Genomic DNA, 17,188 nt, shown 5'->3' on the forward strand with positions numbered 1-17,188 from the left:
CTCTTTGCTCTCTGCCAGGGGGAAAATCCCATGTGGCCGCTCGCTGCTGATAGCAGGCGCCTTGGCGCTTGTACGCAAGTGGTGAGGCCGCGCTGAGGTTACACCTAGGCAGAGCAGACTGGATTGATCCTGGACTAATTAATGTGGGATTACTCGAGTCTCCCGGGGCATGGTAATTGCTGCGCTCTGGCCCACTCCAGTGTCTTGTCTATTGGCATCCCCGTGGCGAAAAATGGTGATGGGGTGCTTTTAAGTAAAGCTCATTCAAGCAGCCCCCTCCATGTTGCAGCACGGGGATATGGCTATACAAGAGGCACTTTAATTAAAGCAGCTCTCTGAGCCATTCTGACTAATGGGTTTCCACTTCCAGAGCCCATGTATAGATGGCTGTAGTCTCTTGACTCCTCTACAGTAACGGGGCTCTAGGGGGGACTCGCTTCTACGTGAGCCTTGAGTTTTTCCATGTTGGACCTGTTGCCAAAACTCCTCTAAAGAGTTTGGCCAGGTCACTGTCTCCAGCTGAGGTATGAGGAGTCAGCCGTAAACAATACTTTCCTGTTCTGGGAGGAATAAGTGAAGTGACAATGTAGGCAGGACATTTAGTGCAACACATTCCCCCCCCCTTCACGTATTGTGAAGTGTCTGATCCTGCCCTGCCACACGTTACTGACTGCACAGGGTAACACAGCGGTCTGTGGGAGAAGGAAGTGGGTGGGTGTCTCATGTAATCACTTACGTGAGCTGTGGCCTCCCTCACAGGTCAGAGGGTCGAGCCAAGTTCTCAGCTCTGGATTTCTGTACTGACTCGTGCAGCTTTTAAAAAGACTGGCACTTTTGTTACTCAGAGGCAGGCATCCTCATCAACAGGAATCTGGGTTTTCAGTTTTCCAGGGAGGAACGGAGAAAAACACAGATTTTCCCTTTTGGCACGGAAACCTGTGGATTTCTCCCTTCTGCGAAGAGCTGTGCAGGTGGCAGAACTCCGGCCTGCGAGAGCTAATTGCAAAAAGGGCAGGAAACCTCCAGCCCTGCCTGGAGTGGGAAGGGAAGGGCAGGGCTCAATCAGCCACTGCGCAGCTTAGCCCCTCTCTTCGCTCACAGAGCCTGCGAGGTAAGTGGGGCTTCCAGGGGGCTGGACCCCTCTGGCAGGGCTGACGGGTTGCAGGCCATGCCCCCAGTTGGGGGCAGGGAGCTACAGACCTGGCAGCTGAGGGCCCCTCCAGCAGGGCTGCAGGGTAGGCCTTTAAATTTTAATCAGGGATTTTGGGGTTTTTATCCGAGAGAGCCAGGATCCCTGGTCATCAATAGCCTCATACCGTAGAAATGCCACGTAAAACTTTTCAAAAGGAAGTGCCTAGGCAATGCATTACTAAAGGGAAGAACTGGAATAACACATAGTACCAATTAGCCATCTGCAATAACACAAGGTACAGAAGAGTCTAAGAGCGTTGTCTGAAAATAGACAAAAATCCCATTTCTGTATATAAATATCAACAGAGATATTAAACAAGGTAAAAAGAAAAACTCCTGAGAATCGCGCGGTTAAACAGCGTTCTTTGTGTATAGAGTTTGCAAAATGGAAAACAAAGGGCGTGGATTAGTACAAGGAATTGAGTTTTGTGAGGAGATTGAGAGACTTTGACTCGGGAAGCGGGTTGTGTCCTTGAACAAGAAGGTATTGTTCTGGCATGTTGAAACATTCATTTCAGTATAGAATGAGCCCAGCCTAATTTTTGTGACGAGCCGTTTGGCCTTCATGAACTCCCCTTTGGTTCACTGTTCGATAGCACTTTTTTATGCCACTTGTTTCAGCTTCTAAAAACTACATAAGCAGAATTAAAGGGAAATACTACTCATCCAGCAGACTACTAGCTAGGTAAGAGTCATACTACAGTAACAGGAAAATATTTCTAAGAGACTACACTAAGTCAGGCCTGTTAGGATGGCTTTATGGACACAGCATCGTTTGCCTAGAGAAGAGACTTGTAAAGATGAATGAGGCTTTGTATGCAACAGCAGCAGCATGAGTGCACACAGCTTCTAAATTAAACAGTGGCTTCTGGTTTAGGCCCAGTCATTAACTTTATCTGCAGATCAGAAGGGAGGGCAGATGCACCTGTTGCCAATCCATGTGGTCGGAGCCAGTCCAGCAGCACAGGGTCTGTTTGGCAGCAGCAGCAGCAGCAGCAAGCCCTGCCCTGGGACTGGAATCAGTAGGTGCTGCGTGCTGCTTAACTGTTCACAAACCTAAAGGGCAAGAGGATGGGGAAATGGAGCAGCACTGCTGAAGCAAGCAGGGGCAGGAGGGGGCCTGGTACGGAGTTTCCTGAGCCTGCTGACCGTGACAATTGCCATGGTATGACAGATTGCACTTCCTCTCCCACTTCAACTCCTAGCAGCTGTTTTCCCTAAAGAAAAAGGCAGCCACAGGTTGTCTCCAAGGCATTTCCCAGCTTCCTTGGAAAGCAAGAGGCTTGATTCAAAACATTCCCCAATGAGGTGACTGGCTGTGCTAGCCTGCCGGGTGGGAACCCTAGGTTTTCTCACACCCTCAAGTGGGAAACCACCCAGCCCGGTTACCAATGGAAAATCTCATGGGTATAAACACTGCGCATGGTTACCACAAACACTCGTGCTCTTGAAGGTGACACCCAGGCTACCATATGATGGAGGGTTGATAGCATGTTTCACTGGAGAGGGGAGGAAACAGCCTGCCTTGAGGGAGGGCTTTCCCCGAGAGCACCACTTCTGCCTATCAGTTTATATTCGAAAGCGATGAGTTTATTGCCCTGTGTGGGCAGTGTGCGTTGGCAGCACAGGTTCTGGAAGCAAAGGAGCCCCCACCCCAGCCCCGTTCCTTGGTTGCACGAAAGGCCAGCACTTGCTGGTCCTGGGGTGAGCAGGCCGATCGATTTCCACCTCTGGCAGGATCTGGAAGCTAAGGCAGCGGAACGGAGTGGGAAGCACCAGCTTTTCCAGCCCCACCTCTCCTGGAAATGCTAAGCGTGTTTCATGGTGCTGATCTTGCAGCAGAAGCTGAGCGCTGCCACATCACGATGCTGGTTTTGATGTTGGCATGTATAAAACTGTGGTTTGGGTTCTTAGTGTTCCTTCGTAAAATAAAAGTCCTGTAGCAATGACTGCTGTCACTGGCTTGGGAGAGAGCAGAATGGCTTGGGACAGGAGATGCAAGCAGACTGCTGTCTGGTAGTGAACAGCCATCACTGACCTCTTCTCTGGGCAGCCAGATGATACAAAGACCTGACACAGGCTGTGTCCACCTTGCAGTCTGAGCATTGTCTTGAACCCCACAATCTGTAAGGAATGTGTTTTCTAACCAACAGGCTGGTAGTTAAGTCTCCACTGCCTGTAGTTGCCTCAGCCCAGCCAGGGATTCGGCGTTCTGATCTCCACTCGGGGTAGCACCTGGAACCGTATTCTTTGAACAGGACCTGGGAATAGGAGGCAAAAGTGGTAGTGAAAGGTCCAAAGGCAGCAATGTCCTGTCTGCACAAAGCTGTGGGGGCGTCCACAGGCTAGGGAGGCTTCCGTTGGTGCCAGGCTGGGTGAATATCCACCTCAGCTAAGAGCAGAGCTGTTTCCACCCCCATCAGGCACCCTTGCCCAAGCTCATTGTACTTGAGCTTCTTGCAAGCCGTCACACTGACTAGCAGGTTTTTGCATAATGCCAGCAAGCGGCCCGACAGCGATTCTCCACGGGCCAAACATTGCCCCTCGCTCCAGCAGTGGCTGCATGTGCACCCAGAGGCAGATGCAGCCTTCCAGAGCTAGGACTGAGCATGCTGTGCAACACCAGCTGCATCGGAAAAGACAAAGCAAAACAACCCCTCTTCCAAGCCCTGTTCCCATGATTTGCTGGCTCCCTGGAGGGAGCTGCGTAACTCCCTGCTGATGCACGTGGGTTGTACGCCCACACACTGGAGAGGCTGAAATACAAAGCCAGTGGAGAACTCAGACCCCTGTTTTCAAAGTGGGGCTCCAAGGCTGCACTGGCACTGTACCAGATATCACACTGGATGGTGCCATGGTGCAGCAGTTCCTCCTGCTGGCGTTGGCGCTTTTATCTTTGTCATTAGCACCGATCTTGACTGAGCAGCTTGGAGAATGGGCCTAAAGGGCCTGCTCTGCCATCACTGACGCAGCTCCCGCTGTGTCCCTGCCAAGCCCCAAAGTCACCTTGCCGAGACCTGCTCCCTGGCTGGGCCTCTCTATTTCATCTCAGTAAGCGAACACGGGACCAGGCTGCCGCAGCTCTGGGACACTGCCATCGATTCCATTTGGCATCCTCATGGACCGAGCCGGGGGTCGTTACTGACTTGTCCGTGAGGCAGCAGCTTTCCTTGTTCCCTGCCTCACTCCAGCCACGACTTAGAGGGAGGGACTCGCTATCCTCATCTGTATGCGTATCGTTTCCTGTCCACAAATGGCCCCCCTGCCATTAGCATTTCCTGTGCACCACCACGTCCTTCCAAAGTGCAGTACAATGTTACGCATTGAAACGTGACGAGAGTCCTACTTACTTCACTTCCTCGTACTTTTTGCCTCGATAAAAGTGGCTCTTTTTGATGAGGTACAGCAGCACCAGGTCACAGAAGAAAGCTCCCTGCAAAAGATTGAGGGCAACACATTGCAGTCTCTGAAAGCAAAGGTATCCCCTGCCAGTTAAAATCCACAAACCCACTGCTAGCAGCTCCTTAACACCCAGCCATATTCTGAAGCCAGCAGTTTACCACCAGTTACAGGAGGCTTTTATGTGCTTTCTAACCCGTCTTCGGGGACAGTTCAGTGATGGTGGGACCCGTCTTCCCTCGGCTTTTCCACCGTGCCAACTGACCCGAGATATCTTCGCATATTAGAGGTTCTTTGCATCATATTGCATTGTTTGAAGTGCAGCAATAGGGGACCAGGTCTAATTTGCAATGAGCATTGTTCAGAGAACAAATGAAAGGCTACAGCATTGTTTGTACATGATGTGAGGGCTGAACTACATCCCCCCGGTGGGATCTGTTCTCCCTCATGTGTTAAACTCTACTGGGGACATGCAGTGGACACGGACCCCACAGATCAGCCTCTCTGAGGAGTCCTCCTGGGACAGACCGTTTCATTTCTAGTCTCGTTTTCCAAGCATACAGCACACCCTAGTGATGCCTCAACCCTGGGACTGGAATGAATTAGAAGTGGCTTTTACTTACTGCACCCATAAGCGCGAGCCCTGAACCCACGTTGATTATCGTTGGAATGATGTTAAATTTTCCCGCCTGGAAAAACAAAAACAAAAACGCACAACACAGAGCAATTAGCGCTAGCTCAGCAGCTCGCCAGGAGCTAAGCAGATGGCTATGGGGAAATCTGGCCCTTTGCCCAGGTTCCAGCAGCAGCAGGCTGGGCTATAGGAAAGAGCTCTTCGCAGAGCTGGCTTTCGAGACTAGTGTCTGCACTAAGAGGCCTGCGTCTGTCTACGGGCAGCAGGGCCCCAGCAGTGTGTTAATGCAGGCCTCTCCTGAAACCTGACCTCCACAGTTCTGAGGCTTATGCACAGGAAACCAAACTACCTTTCTTCCCTGGAGAGCTGCTGGACCTCGTCTGCACTGCTTTCCTTAACCTGCAGGAGATGCGATGTGGATGCTGTCTTCATCTTACTCTGCTCAGCCTGCTGCTACAATCAGCCTCTGCTGTGCTCTTACCCTACTTCCTCATGCCAGTGAGCCTGGAATGCCAGGAGCCCCTCCCCTCAACACGCAGGGGTGGGTTTCGGTCTCAGCGCAGCACTGCTGTAACGCACTCAGTTTTTACCAGCTTTACAAGGCCCCCCTGCCCTTGTTTCTTTCCAGGCTCAGAAGTGCCCCGGCTCAGGCTCCTCACTCACCTTGCCGTTCACCATCACATCAAAGCGGATGCCGTAGGCTTTGATCAGCGTCCGGAACTCGACGCCGTTAGTGTTCTTGTAGTATTTTGCAAACCTGGAATGCAGGGAACATGAGGCCGTTGATTTTTAATTCGGGCACCTGCCCCGCTTCTAGATGAAGCTGTTTTAATGCAACACACACAATCTACAAGCCATTTTATACTGTTAAAAAGTGTTCTTGTTCCATGTTGTGCGGTGCCCGGCAGAGGGGTTACATCAGTTCACCCTCCCGTGTCCAGGTGTGGGTATATTTCCCTGTTAAAAAACACCTGGCTAAGAAGAACAGCGTGGTCCTAAACCCAACACCTCAGAGGAGCACAGGGGGTGGGGGTCCAAGGGTTAGTCCAATCCTGGAGACAGTGTTTCATGTCCAGGCTTAGCCGGTGGGATCAGTAAGCCCAAAGGAGATCAGTGCAATGGCCCTGCTGCAATTTCCTCCTCATTTCAGTGGAAGAAGGGAAGGAAAAATGTGCCACACCTGTGCCTGGAACCCAAAGACCTCCATGGCAGCCATGTGTCCCTGTCTGGGGGTGACAATGGGCACAGCTGAGGCTTGGTACACATTATGGATGACTCAGCTGAGCTTGTAAATCATTTCTGCCATTCCAGGTTTATAATCTCTGCACACCCCTGCTGTGTCAGGATACGAGCTCTGCAGAGAGCTGACTTGTAACGCTGGCTGCCATGGTTCACCTGCTCCACCTGTGGCAGGTTAGGTTGTAGCAGCGTGCGTTTGTGTCGAGGTTCACTATAGTCTTACTAAGAGTTTAGGTTGTGGATTTGTACAGGAGGGTTTGGATAGGGATGATTCCTGCCTCAGGCAGGGGGTTGGACTGCATGACCTATGGTCCCTTCCAGCCCTGCTTTTCTGTGAGTCTGTGTGTAAGAGACAGGGGACATTTTAAATAGTCTTCTAATCATGGAAGCAGAGCAACATGGCTGCAAAAGCTACCCAGGCCTAGGCACAGAGTCTGATATAATCTACAATCTGGGACTGCAATGCTGGATAGCAGTAACGTACCTGAAGTTGTACCCAGAGGAGATGGATTTTTCTCCAGACTCATTATCCAGCCGGGTAAAAGAGTAGCGAGGGTTGCATTCAGAAGGCCCTTTATCAAGGTTGCAGTCCCATTCAATCATAATCCCGATGGCACCACCCTGGAGGAGAGAGGGAGAGAGGTTTTCAGCAGGCTGTTCTTGTAGCTGAGTTTGGTTCTTTCATCCTGGAACCCCACTTCCTGCTCTTCTGCCACATGTCTCTCAAGCAAGGGGAGAGGAAAGCAGACCTCCCCCGTCCTGGTCAGGAGATGAGCCACATTCATGCCACTGAAGCTAATCACACGATGCTCCTGGCACTACCAAGACTCTTCCTATGCTGGAAATCTGGGGGGCAGTTACACTGTGCACCTTGCAGTGCCCAACCCAGAAGGACCCATGTGTAGCCATGAAGTTTTCCACATCCAGATGTGAAGTCTGTGGCCTTCAGCAGACAGGACACTTAGCCACTGCAGGTGAGACCGAGTCCCATGCAGAAAGCCAGCACATGGGCTGCATCACGGGCTGAGTGAGTGGGCTTCCAGAGGGGCCAGGCCTTGCACCAACTCCTTGACAGGGGGTCGAGTCTCCCCTTGTGTGACAACGGATTTTTTCCACGTTTCTCCAAGCCCAGCAGCACCTGTCCGCAGCGGATTTGTCAACTATAGGGAGTTGCATTTTTCATAGACCTTACAGGGACACTGTTCAAGCTGAGTCAGGTTAGGGAGGGGGCGGGGGGAGTCACATCTGTGGGGTCCTTTCATCCACCCAACAGAGATGTCTCAGCATTGTGGGGAGGTCTCTCCCTGGCTGGGGGAGCACAGGGGACGACAGTGTTTGTACCTCAAGTGCCATCTCCTGAAAGTTGCTCCCGGCCCAGCTCACGAGGTTGCCCAGGCGGAAGATGGGGCAGTACAGGTTCTTGGGGCTGTAGTGGCAGGATTTCAGGTAGAAGTCGTCGTTAGTTTTCAGCACATTCGTCCTGCAGATGGGAAAGGAGAGAGCTGCTCCAACCCTTCCCTCTGCCACCCTGTGGAGCCACGGAGGGACCTTCCTTTTCAGGGCAGCGCCTCTCTGCTGTCAGACCTGCTGTGCTACCAACTCCCTTACCATCAATGCACCTGGCATGCTCAGATGCTAACACAGACCCTGGGGCCTGTGAACGGACTGAGGCAGGCTGACGTTTACTCCCCCAGGCCATCTGCTGACAAAACCAGGACTAGCAGGAGGGTTCACCATCCCTTCAGCATTGCCTCCATTGCGGTCCCCACCCCAGACGCATCCTGTTCGCTCTCAGCACGCACGCACCAGGAATGGGCCACAAAGCTGCCCAGAGCAGGTGGCTCAGCCAACCCTTCCTGCTGGCTCCACCACGCTCCTTGCTTCAAGCAGAACATTCTTAATAATTATTTGGAGGTGGAAAGGCAGACGTCCTGGTTTTACCTTCCCAAGGAGCCCTCCAAGTGCCCTGCCCCAGATACTGCTGCTTGGTAGAGCGGTTTCTAATAGGCAGGTCAGCGACAGTGGGCACAACAGATTTTACATTGGATGGGCGCCTGTTGGTCAGGCGGCTAGCCCGGCTGTTCAAGGAAATACTCCAATATTCAGATCGACTGCAGTGGTTACTTGGGCGGGGCAATAAAACCTGCGATGGAAACAGCAGCCTGTATTTCACCGAGCGGCTGGAACAGTTTTGGCTGGGATGCGTGCGGCCACGTGTGTGTCAAAGGTCCTGTCCAACAAGGGACAGGCTGGGCAGTGCTGAGGAGCCTGGCGGTTTTCCCTCCTTGCCCTTCCCTGCTCCTCCACAGCCAGAAGCCACGTGGTTTCCTCTAACTACCAGCAGGAAGCATCCACCTTCCTAGAAGGGCATTTGAATCACGCACCCGCAATGCAGAGGGAAATAAAGCTAAAGAAGCCCACGTAGGATTATGGACATCAGAGAGGCTGTGAGTGAGATGGGCAGAGAGCAGCACGTGCACTTACCTGGAGAATTTGAACTTTGGGAAGCGGATTGAGTTCTTGATGTACACAGTGAAGTTTTCTGCGTTCGCTAAAAGCACCTTCCTGGAAGAGAGGGGTCAGATGGGTTTCGGCTCCGGGCCCTCTGCTCTCCAGGCACTGCCCTCACCTTTCTGCTTCACAAGACAGAAATCAGGGCTGCATCCTCCAAACCCCTGGCAGCACTATAGGATTTCTCCTGGCCCAGCTCAGCCCCACCCATCAGCCCACAGAGAGGTTGTTTCAGAAACGGGCAGCGATAGAGGGAGTCAGGGAGCAGCGAGGGCTGGAGGGTACCTGGCACACACTGTGCAGCACTGCGTGTCCCCTGCAGATGCACTGCGTCTACAGGGGAGTGCAGTCCCTGCCCCGGGCCACCCTTGTGCAGAACTCCCTGCTATGGTTAAGTACAGGGGCTCTTCTAATCTGGTTCAAAAAGGGCATTCCAGCAACCAGCAATTTTCCATCAGCTATTCCCTAGGAAACCCTGCTACCAAAGATAAACCATGGTTGGTTACAGGGCAAGAAGGGACACGCACTTGGCGCTGGATTTTCTCTCCACTGGACACCACGCTAGTATCTCACATGTCCCATTGACGTTGCTCCCGGTTTTCATGCAGCGGCCGGTCTTCACCCCTGTGACAGAGAAGACCATTGACACGGTCATGTGGGGCACCCAGTTTCCTTTCCCCGCAGGCAGACTGGATGTTAGACAGCTTTCCCCAGGCCCTCCATCATCCCCCCCAGCTGTGAAAAGGCCTCTCCCTTCTCAAACAGCCTCCTTGTTGCTCTGCAGAGCAGCCCCAGGGGATCTTGGCAGCGTGACTAGTACCCATTTGGCTGTTTAAAGACGCTGTAGACAAGTCAGTGATGGCAAATAAATAGCTCAGGGAGATGCAGATGCTGCTGCTTCAGCTCTGTTACCAGTTAGAGACATCCCTAGCCTGAAGCACCCCCTACTACCCCAACCAGGAAGCCTGCCAGAGCCACACAATTCGTCAGCCTGTCCCCGCCCTGGTGTCTTCCCAGGCCAGGAGCTGACTGCCCAAGGTGAAGCGCAGGGGCCAGGGGTGACCCCATCACTCACCGTTGCCAGCTTTCACGGGTTCCCCCTGAGGGCAGTCCTTGTTCTTGCTGCACAGCGCATCGGGAATGCCAGGGCTCTGCAAGGCAGGAGGTAGCAGCCAGCGAGGGCCACTGGCAACAAACACATCCACAGCAGCTCTCCCTGGCCCCCCAGCTGGAGAGGGGCACGCACTGTCATTTAATGGGCAAGGGACAGACAGCTGAAGGCAGAGGCACTGGACCTCACAGAAGCCTGCTCGCCCATCCGCTGCGTTTCCATGGGGGAGTAAAACACCGATTTCTTCTCCTTCCTCATTGGTCTAAGTGCCCAAGTGATTTAGAAAACCAGGCCCCACTGGCGTTCAACAGGGTACATGCCCCCAAGTCACACAGGCGCTTTGGCCACGTTCCCACCTTGCCTGTGGTCTGGCATGCCCAGCTGAGGTTTGGGCACCAGATGGCTTTACTCTAGGAACTCTCTCACCCTGCCGTAAAGCAGAGGGGCCCGGGGTAGTCTCAAGTCCCTGATCCACCAGCTGCAAGCTGAGAGATGCGGCCACGAGAGGGCAGCATGGCCCCAACCAGCGGGAGTCATTGGGTCCCCACCAGCGTTGCAGGCAGACCCGGAGCCCAGCTAGCCAGAAGCAGGGAGGAGAGGGAAGGACGGTCATTCTCAAGGCTTCAGCCAGGAATGTTACTCACCTGCTGGCTTCTGCCGGACGCCCACCTGTTTGTGTGTGCGGCCAGCTCAGCGCAGGGCAAAGCAAAGTCAGCCAGGATGGGGCAAGAGGGTCGTTAGTAAGCAGAACATTTCTGCGTGTGTGCAGATGGAGGCAGGACAGGTGCACCAGGCCTGGCCATCCTGGCACTGGGACTCCTGCCTCCCTCGTGATACAGCTTCTAAGACCTGCTCTTTGTTGGTTTAGGACACAGTCCTTTAGGTTTAGGTGCTGAGCACCCTCCAGCCCGCTGGCGACAGTGAGAATGGAGCGTGGTTGGCACCGGTCACCGACAGGATGGGGCCCTCCATCTATTTCCCTTGGCTCTACTGTAACACATCTGTCCAGCTGGACGACTCTTCCCCTCCCCTTCTCCCGCTGACTGCAGGCTGCAGTGGCCCGATTCTCAGCTGTGCTGGGTCCTGGCAGCTGTCACTACTGTCTGGTGGAGCTGGAAATGCCAAGCACCTCTGCACATCAAGCCAGCTGATCTCCCCCAACCTCACCCTGAAACAAATCCCATTTCTCCCATTCCAGGTCTGAGATAACCCCCTCCCTCCTGGGTCCGCTGTTCCCTCTTGCCAATTTGAGAGCCAGCCCTCCCCTTCCTACCTCGGGGCACGTGTTCTGCGTCTGGTTTAGGGTCACAATCAGGTTCGTCATCACGAAGAAGATGCTTTCTCCCTAGACATGGAAAAAGGAAAAGACACCTTTCACAGCCCGCTGACCCCGCCACAGCCACACGTTCTGTGCAGCACAACACCTGGATCTCACATGGCACTTTCCAAACCCAGGTCTAAGCGCCTCATGTAGGGTGTCACAATAACACGGGGAGAAGTGACTTGCCCACGGTCACCCAGAAAGCCAGTGGCAGGGTGAGGATGGAGCCCAGGTCTCCGGATGAGGCCATGCTGCCCCCCAGCGTGGGCACAGCACTCTGTCCTGCAGCCTGTATCCTAATCACAGGGCACATACATGAAACCCTGTGCTACAGGCAGGAGAGCATTCAACCGCGCCTAGGCTTGCGAGGCAGGTGCTTGCGCTTTGATAAGCAAGATGCAATACCTGGTGGGGAGGCTGGGAAGAGCACTTGTAGGCTCAATCGCAGCTCTCGGGACACAGCTTTCCTCTCCTTTCCCATAAACCACAATGACTAGGTGAGAATCAGAGCTCGGGTCCTGCTGCAGAACCACAAGGTGCACAGATCTGTGCCTGGTTCATGCTGCTCTACGCCAGCGGGTACAGGCACGTGCACATGGCATAGAGCGGGGGGGCAGGGGGGGATGGCTTTCCTGGTTACAAATGTGTGGGTGAACGTTATCTGCACAGCCAGCCTGAAATGCAAGCCCTAAGCAACTTTTAATACAACAGAGCAAGGCAAACAGGGAATGGTGCAGGCACCAGAAGGGAGTGAAAGCTAAGCTCCTGCTTGCAGGTCTCAAGCCTTCTGCTGGGCTCGTGCTTCACACCACGGTTAAGCTGTCTACAGCAGATAGGCGAGTAAGTGCTTGGGGCAGCAGGGAAAACAAAAGCAAAAATGATAGGTCTGGCTGACCGCAAGCACCTCAGAGCCAGAGGGGGAAGTACCAGGCCACCGTAACACCTGCAAGAGCACATCAACGCTTCCTCCTGCATCAGGCGAAACAGGGTGGCGGAGCTGTTCTCAGGCACACCCAAGAAACAGCTCTGCTTCCTCAAGCCGGCCTCAGTGCTGAACAGAGACCTGTCAGCAACCCCAGGAGAACTTGAGACATGCAAGGAAGCTCAGGCTCTTCCCTCCCCTGGCCGTTGCTCAGACATGGTGCAGAAGAGACAAGGCCGGGGCTGCGGTTTCAACGTCATTTAAGAAAGCAGCAGCCCGAGGGGTAAGGGCAGATGCCCTTTGCCAACCATTTGTGCTTGGCACCCACAGGGGAGAGAACAAGTAACCGTGGCCTTAAATCACACTGAGGGAGGCTTAGGTTGGGCATTACAAGGAACTTGCCAACTCCAGGGGAGGGTCAGCTCTGGAACAGAGCATGTAGAGAGGCAGAACAGGCGGGACCCTGGGGTGTTTTTAACAGGCTGGATAAGCTTTTGCCTGGAACAGTTGAGACCGGGAAGGACCCTCCTTCAAACAGGGGCTGGACATGATGGCTTCTGGGGTCCCTTCCGGATAGACTTCTGTGAGACCGCACAGTAGTTAGACACGACCGGAGCAACTCATCCTCAACCTGCACCAACCTCCTGCCTCTCCTTCACCTCCCCAGGGCTCCCCTTGGTAGAGCAGGCATGAGTAAGTGCAGCATGCATTCAGCCTGACCCCAGACCTGCAACACACTTAAGCACCAGCTTCACTTTATGCAGAGAAATCAATGTAGTTTTTCCCTTGCTAAATGCTTCAGCCAGGTCTGTGGTCCAGAGCCGCAGGAAAGCCCTGAGGCTTTAAGGTACCCCAAGGCTGTTTGCTCTACGTCACTCTTCCCAGTAGCAACTGAGCTGGAATCTGTCTATCCAGGCAGGGAGGCTGACGGACAAAGCAAAGGGACCAGGGCCACAGAGCAAACCTGTGGGGGGATGACATAATCGGACGCGTCCCACAGCCTCTCTCCCAGGTCCGAGGTGTTGGTGAAGGCCACCCCTTTGAGCTTGGTGATGACAGAGCTCTGGATGGAGGTGTCTACATCCTGGTAGCCTTTTTTGATGACAAACACCCACCTGCGAATAGAGAAGCCGGCGACAGTGTTAGCTGGGACAGTGCATGAGTGGGTCAGCAAAACCCAAGGGCCTTTCCAAGCCTGATCCCAACCACCTGCAGCGAGCACCAGTCCAGAAGGGGTCTCAAGGACACCTGCCCCCAGGGAGAAGGCTCCTTTGGAGGCAAAATGCAATTCAAGGGCAAATCAGACCTTGCCAGCAACACCAACTTCTCAGCCAAATTCAGAATAAGCACCTTAGTCCAACCGACTTGCCCAGCAAATCCTTGAACGACCTCTGTTGTGGTGTCCAGAGCCCCAGACAGCCGTGGCTAATGCGACACAGGGCACTGGTGAGAAGCGACTTGCCCGAGGTCCACTTGTGCAGGGCAGAGCCCAGGCTCCTGCTCAAGGTTGCCAGGCACAGCTGAGTAACGAAGGCAGCATGAGCCAAAGCCTAAATATGACTTACTCCACGAAAAGCCCCTGTTCAACTCCATGGGGCAGAGCTGGGGGTCTGCTCCCAGGTCAGCCTCCTCCCACTGTGCCAGACACCTACAAGGTGCTCAGCACTAATGGGGTGACCCTCATTTGGGCATATTTTGGGCAGAGTTGAGACTCCAGCAGCCCTTCTGGGTGCCAGCTGACTGGACCCATGTTACCACCTGCTGCAGGACTGCCAGCTCTGCAGCAGTCATTGCCCAGGAGACGCAGCTTGGGAAGCCGGGCAGGGCCTTGCTCAGAGCGATCCACAGGGAATGCTCTCATCTGGCTCTGGGCTCACTCCTGGGCCAATGGACTGGGAATCCTGCCCGGGGGAGCTTAAGTAACCCCCTGGGCAGGGTTCACTGCTGGGGGTGGCCACTTCCTAGAAAACGTCGCATCACCAGCCTTGCCGGTGGCAGGAACTGAGCGGTGAGACCCCTATGCGGAGAACTGAAGTGCCCACCAGCTCCTGAGCCACGGGCTGCCGCAGAGCTTGGATTGCCTGCTGCCACAATCACAAGTCGGGAAAGACCCTCAGACCAGCAAGAGGGCAGGCTGCAGAGAGGAGGGGCAGGCCAGATCGGGGGGGGGGGCCTGGATGCGTCGGCAGCTGCCAGGAGGACTAGGGACAACACACGCCCAACTCATTCATACCTGTTCCCAGAGTCAGACAAGGATTAAAAAGTGAGAACGTTCTCTCCATCCTCTCCTCCCAGCCAATTCTCATACTTCCCTAATCCCCCCCCAAGATGAGCACATTTCCCAGCTAGCACCTGCCAGGCCTGTCTCCCAGACTCAGCTCTGGCTTCTCCCCACTCGGTGGGGAAAGAAAACAACATCCTGTCCCCAGACGTCACTGGTCAGGACAGGCCCGTAAGCCCAATGCAATGCCCAAAGCCCCTCATCTGAATGGCACTAAAACGATCGGGCTAATGACATTCATCGCGGCTGCTAAATGCAAGCGCAGCCCAGGAACAGAGAGCAGGGTAACCAGGCACGGGCTCCGCGGTACCAGAAGGATTCACAGAGCCACACACATCACAAGCACCCCGGCTCCTCAGGCTCCCTGCCAGGAGCCTCTTTAGCATCCTGCTCTCCCAAGGGGGTCACAGCTATTGGAAGGCTTCCTCAGCAGCGAGCGCATGCCAGCCTGCTGAGACTCCATCTCTGCTCTGCTAAGTAGTGCTGGGACTATAAATAAACCCGGCAGGCAGAGTGACTCTGCTATATTTATTCAGTTAAAACGGAGTGGGGGAGAGGAGTGGTGAGGACTCGAAGGGCAGACAGCTAAGCCGGAGGTGCTTACAGGCAGAATCCTTCCAGATGCTAAGGGAGGAAGAGCCCGTGCATTGCACACTAATCCTGGGTCGCAGAGCTCAAGACCCGAGGGCACTCGGTTGCATGCAGGACCAAGCCATTATCCGGCAGTGCTAACCCCATCACCATGCCAACAGCCCTGCTCAGAAATGTATGGAGGGCACGTGATTTCCATGCAGCCTCCCCACATTCATATCTCCACAGCCGGTTCCAGGCAAAGGAACCTGCTGCTTGGTGCCGTCCCCTCTGCAGTCGAGTCATGCACGCGGGCGCTATCTCACCTAGCATCCACCGCCGGAGGGAGCCCTGCAGCACTGCCCTTTCCCTGCCACCTCCCCAGAGCTGGCGATACCGGCGATAAACGCTCCAGCTTCCAACGGGGTCACTGGCAGTGGGCTGCCATCACGGCCGATGAAGGCAGGGATACTATATTTTTAAGGTCACAATCACATTCTTAAGATGAACGTGGATCTCAAATGGGAGAGGGGGCTCTCAGAGCTTCTAGGGGGGACCTGGACTTCAATGCATCCACCCATGCACAATCCCCAGCAACGATCAGCAAATGCAGGCGTTTGCATTAAGTCAGCCAAGCAAACCACAACCTGAGAAAGCCCTCGCTGCACATCCAATCTCTGGTTGCGGCCAGGTGAGCCCCACGAGTACGCAGTGGGCAGAGGAAGCGGAGACCATGTCCCTTACCCCACAAGGTAAGCCAGGATGGAGAGCTGCACCACACGGTAGAGGATCCCCACCTTCTTGTTCTTTGCAATGACATACTTCTCCGTTTTATAATCAAAAAGCGACACAAACAAACTCTTCCAGGCGACCTGCCCCATCCTCCCTGCTTGGCCCGTTGGTGACAGCTGCAAGCAGTGGTAAACTCAGCTTGAATGATCCACACGTGCTCTGCACTGAAACCTGACACAGCAGCTCCGGTAGAGAGCTGCCAGTCTCCACCCTCCTCTCAGCTGCTGTCAGGCAACGGCAGCAGCAGCTCAGTCCTTACGAGCAAGTGCTGCAGTCACAGCGGAGGAATCATCCCCAGATCAGCTATGCGGAGAGCTCCTCTTCCAGAGATAAATCCTGGCAGCCCCCAGAAAATGCTGTCTCTTCCCTTTCCCTGCACTCGGCCAGAACGAAGCTGAGCTTCCATGGCCACCTAGGGATCCAGATCTCAAAGCCCTCGCTCAGTTTCTGTGCAGTCCCAACACTGACCAATGGGATGTCTTGGGAATTCGCCCGAGTAAAGATAATTTGGCCCTTGTGAGAGCGATCCAAAATACCTGACTGCCAAAAACACCTTCCCACAGCAAGACAAACAGTTGATGCAACTGACAGATACTTTCTGCATGCGGCTAAATGCTGACTCCAAAACATAAATCAACAGAAAAATAACTTCTCTGTAACTCAGCCATGTTGGGTTATTGCAACCTGTGCTTGTGAGACCACCCGACTGGGCAAAGGTAAGGGCTTGGAGGCAATGGGTAGATATTTTCTGTGGTTGATCTGCATGTTGCTTAACTTAGTAGCTGAAACAGATGAGTTTCATCTCCAACAGACATGTTTCTATCCACCTGACATCAAGGTCACAAGCACGGCAAGGAAATGGCTTGTTTTTGAAATAACTGTTTCTAGCAGAGCACTTTTAAAGAATTTGGAAACACCTTTCCAGGCCTCGGGATTACAGAGAAGCTGATATTACTTTCATTTGGTTACCATTAAGTCCAAAATTTTTAAATTATACAAGTTACATATTGGTACTTAAAGTCTGAGTTAAAGGACTCAACTGCAAAGAACTAAGGTCTTGGATGGGATGCATCCGCTTTGCAAATCAAGGAGTCTTCCAGTGTAACCCGGTTCTTCGTGCGAGTGGAATTTAACCCCATTTAATATGGACGCAGCTCCCATCAAGGCTGTTGCGAGTTGCAGTTGTCACATAGCAAAAGTGAATTTGAAAGTGCCAG

The 17,188-nt window shown here is 53.7% G+C and overlaps 1 protein-coding gene across 3 annotated transcripts in view; it reads right to left on the bottom strand.

Annotated features, from left to right (window-relative positions):
• Window positions 1–1,772: 1,772 nt before the first annotated feature.
• Window positions 1,773–17,188, bottom strand: part of P2RX5 (purinergic receptor P2X 5) — a 23,354-nt gene continuing 7,938 nt past the window's right edge. Inside the window, exons 1-12 of one of the 3 annotated variants that reach the window (XM_019545751.1) lie at window positions 15,924–16,361; window positions 13,293–13,443; window positions 11,359–11,430; window positions 10,050–10,125; window positions 9,502–9,598; window positions 8,948–9,028; window positions 7,805–7,943; window positions 6,948–7,084; window positions 5,888–5,981; window positions 5,214–5,279; window positions 4,542–4,624; window positions 1,773–3,452 (exon numbers count right to left, since the gene is read on the bottom strand). In XM_019545751.1, the coding sequence (XP_019401296.1) occupies window positions 3,353–3,452; window positions 4,542–4,624; window positions 5,214–5,279; window positions 5,888–5,981; window positions 6,948–7,084; window positions 7,805–7,943; window positions 8,948–9,028; window positions 9,502–9,598; window positions 10,050–10,125; window positions 11,359–11,430; window positions 13,293–13,443; window positions 15,924–16,060 (1,233 nt within the window). In that variant the 5' untranslated portion in view covers window positions 16,061–16,361 and the 3' untranslated portion in view covers window positions 1,773–3,352. Of the gene's footprint in view, window positions 3,453–4,537; window positions 4,625–5,213; window positions 5,280–5,887; window positions 5,982–6,947; window positions 7,085–7,804; window positions 7,944–8,947; window positions 9,029–9,501; window positions 9,599–10,049; window positions 10,126–11,358; window positions 11,431–13,292; window positions 13,444–15,923; window positions 16,363–17,188 lie in introns of those variants that run through there. The other 2 variants (XM_019545753.1, XM_019545752.1) reach the window with 2 other exon arrangements.

Source organism: Crocodylus porosus, unplaced genomic scaffold (genome assembly GCF_001723895.1).
Source record: "Crocodylus porosus isolate Cpor-Errol unplaced genomic scaffold, CroPor_comp1, whole genome shotgun sequence".
Taxonomy (NCBI): domain Eukaryota; kingdom Metazoa; phylum Chordata; order Crocodylia; family Crocodylidae; genus Crocodylus; species Crocodylus porosus.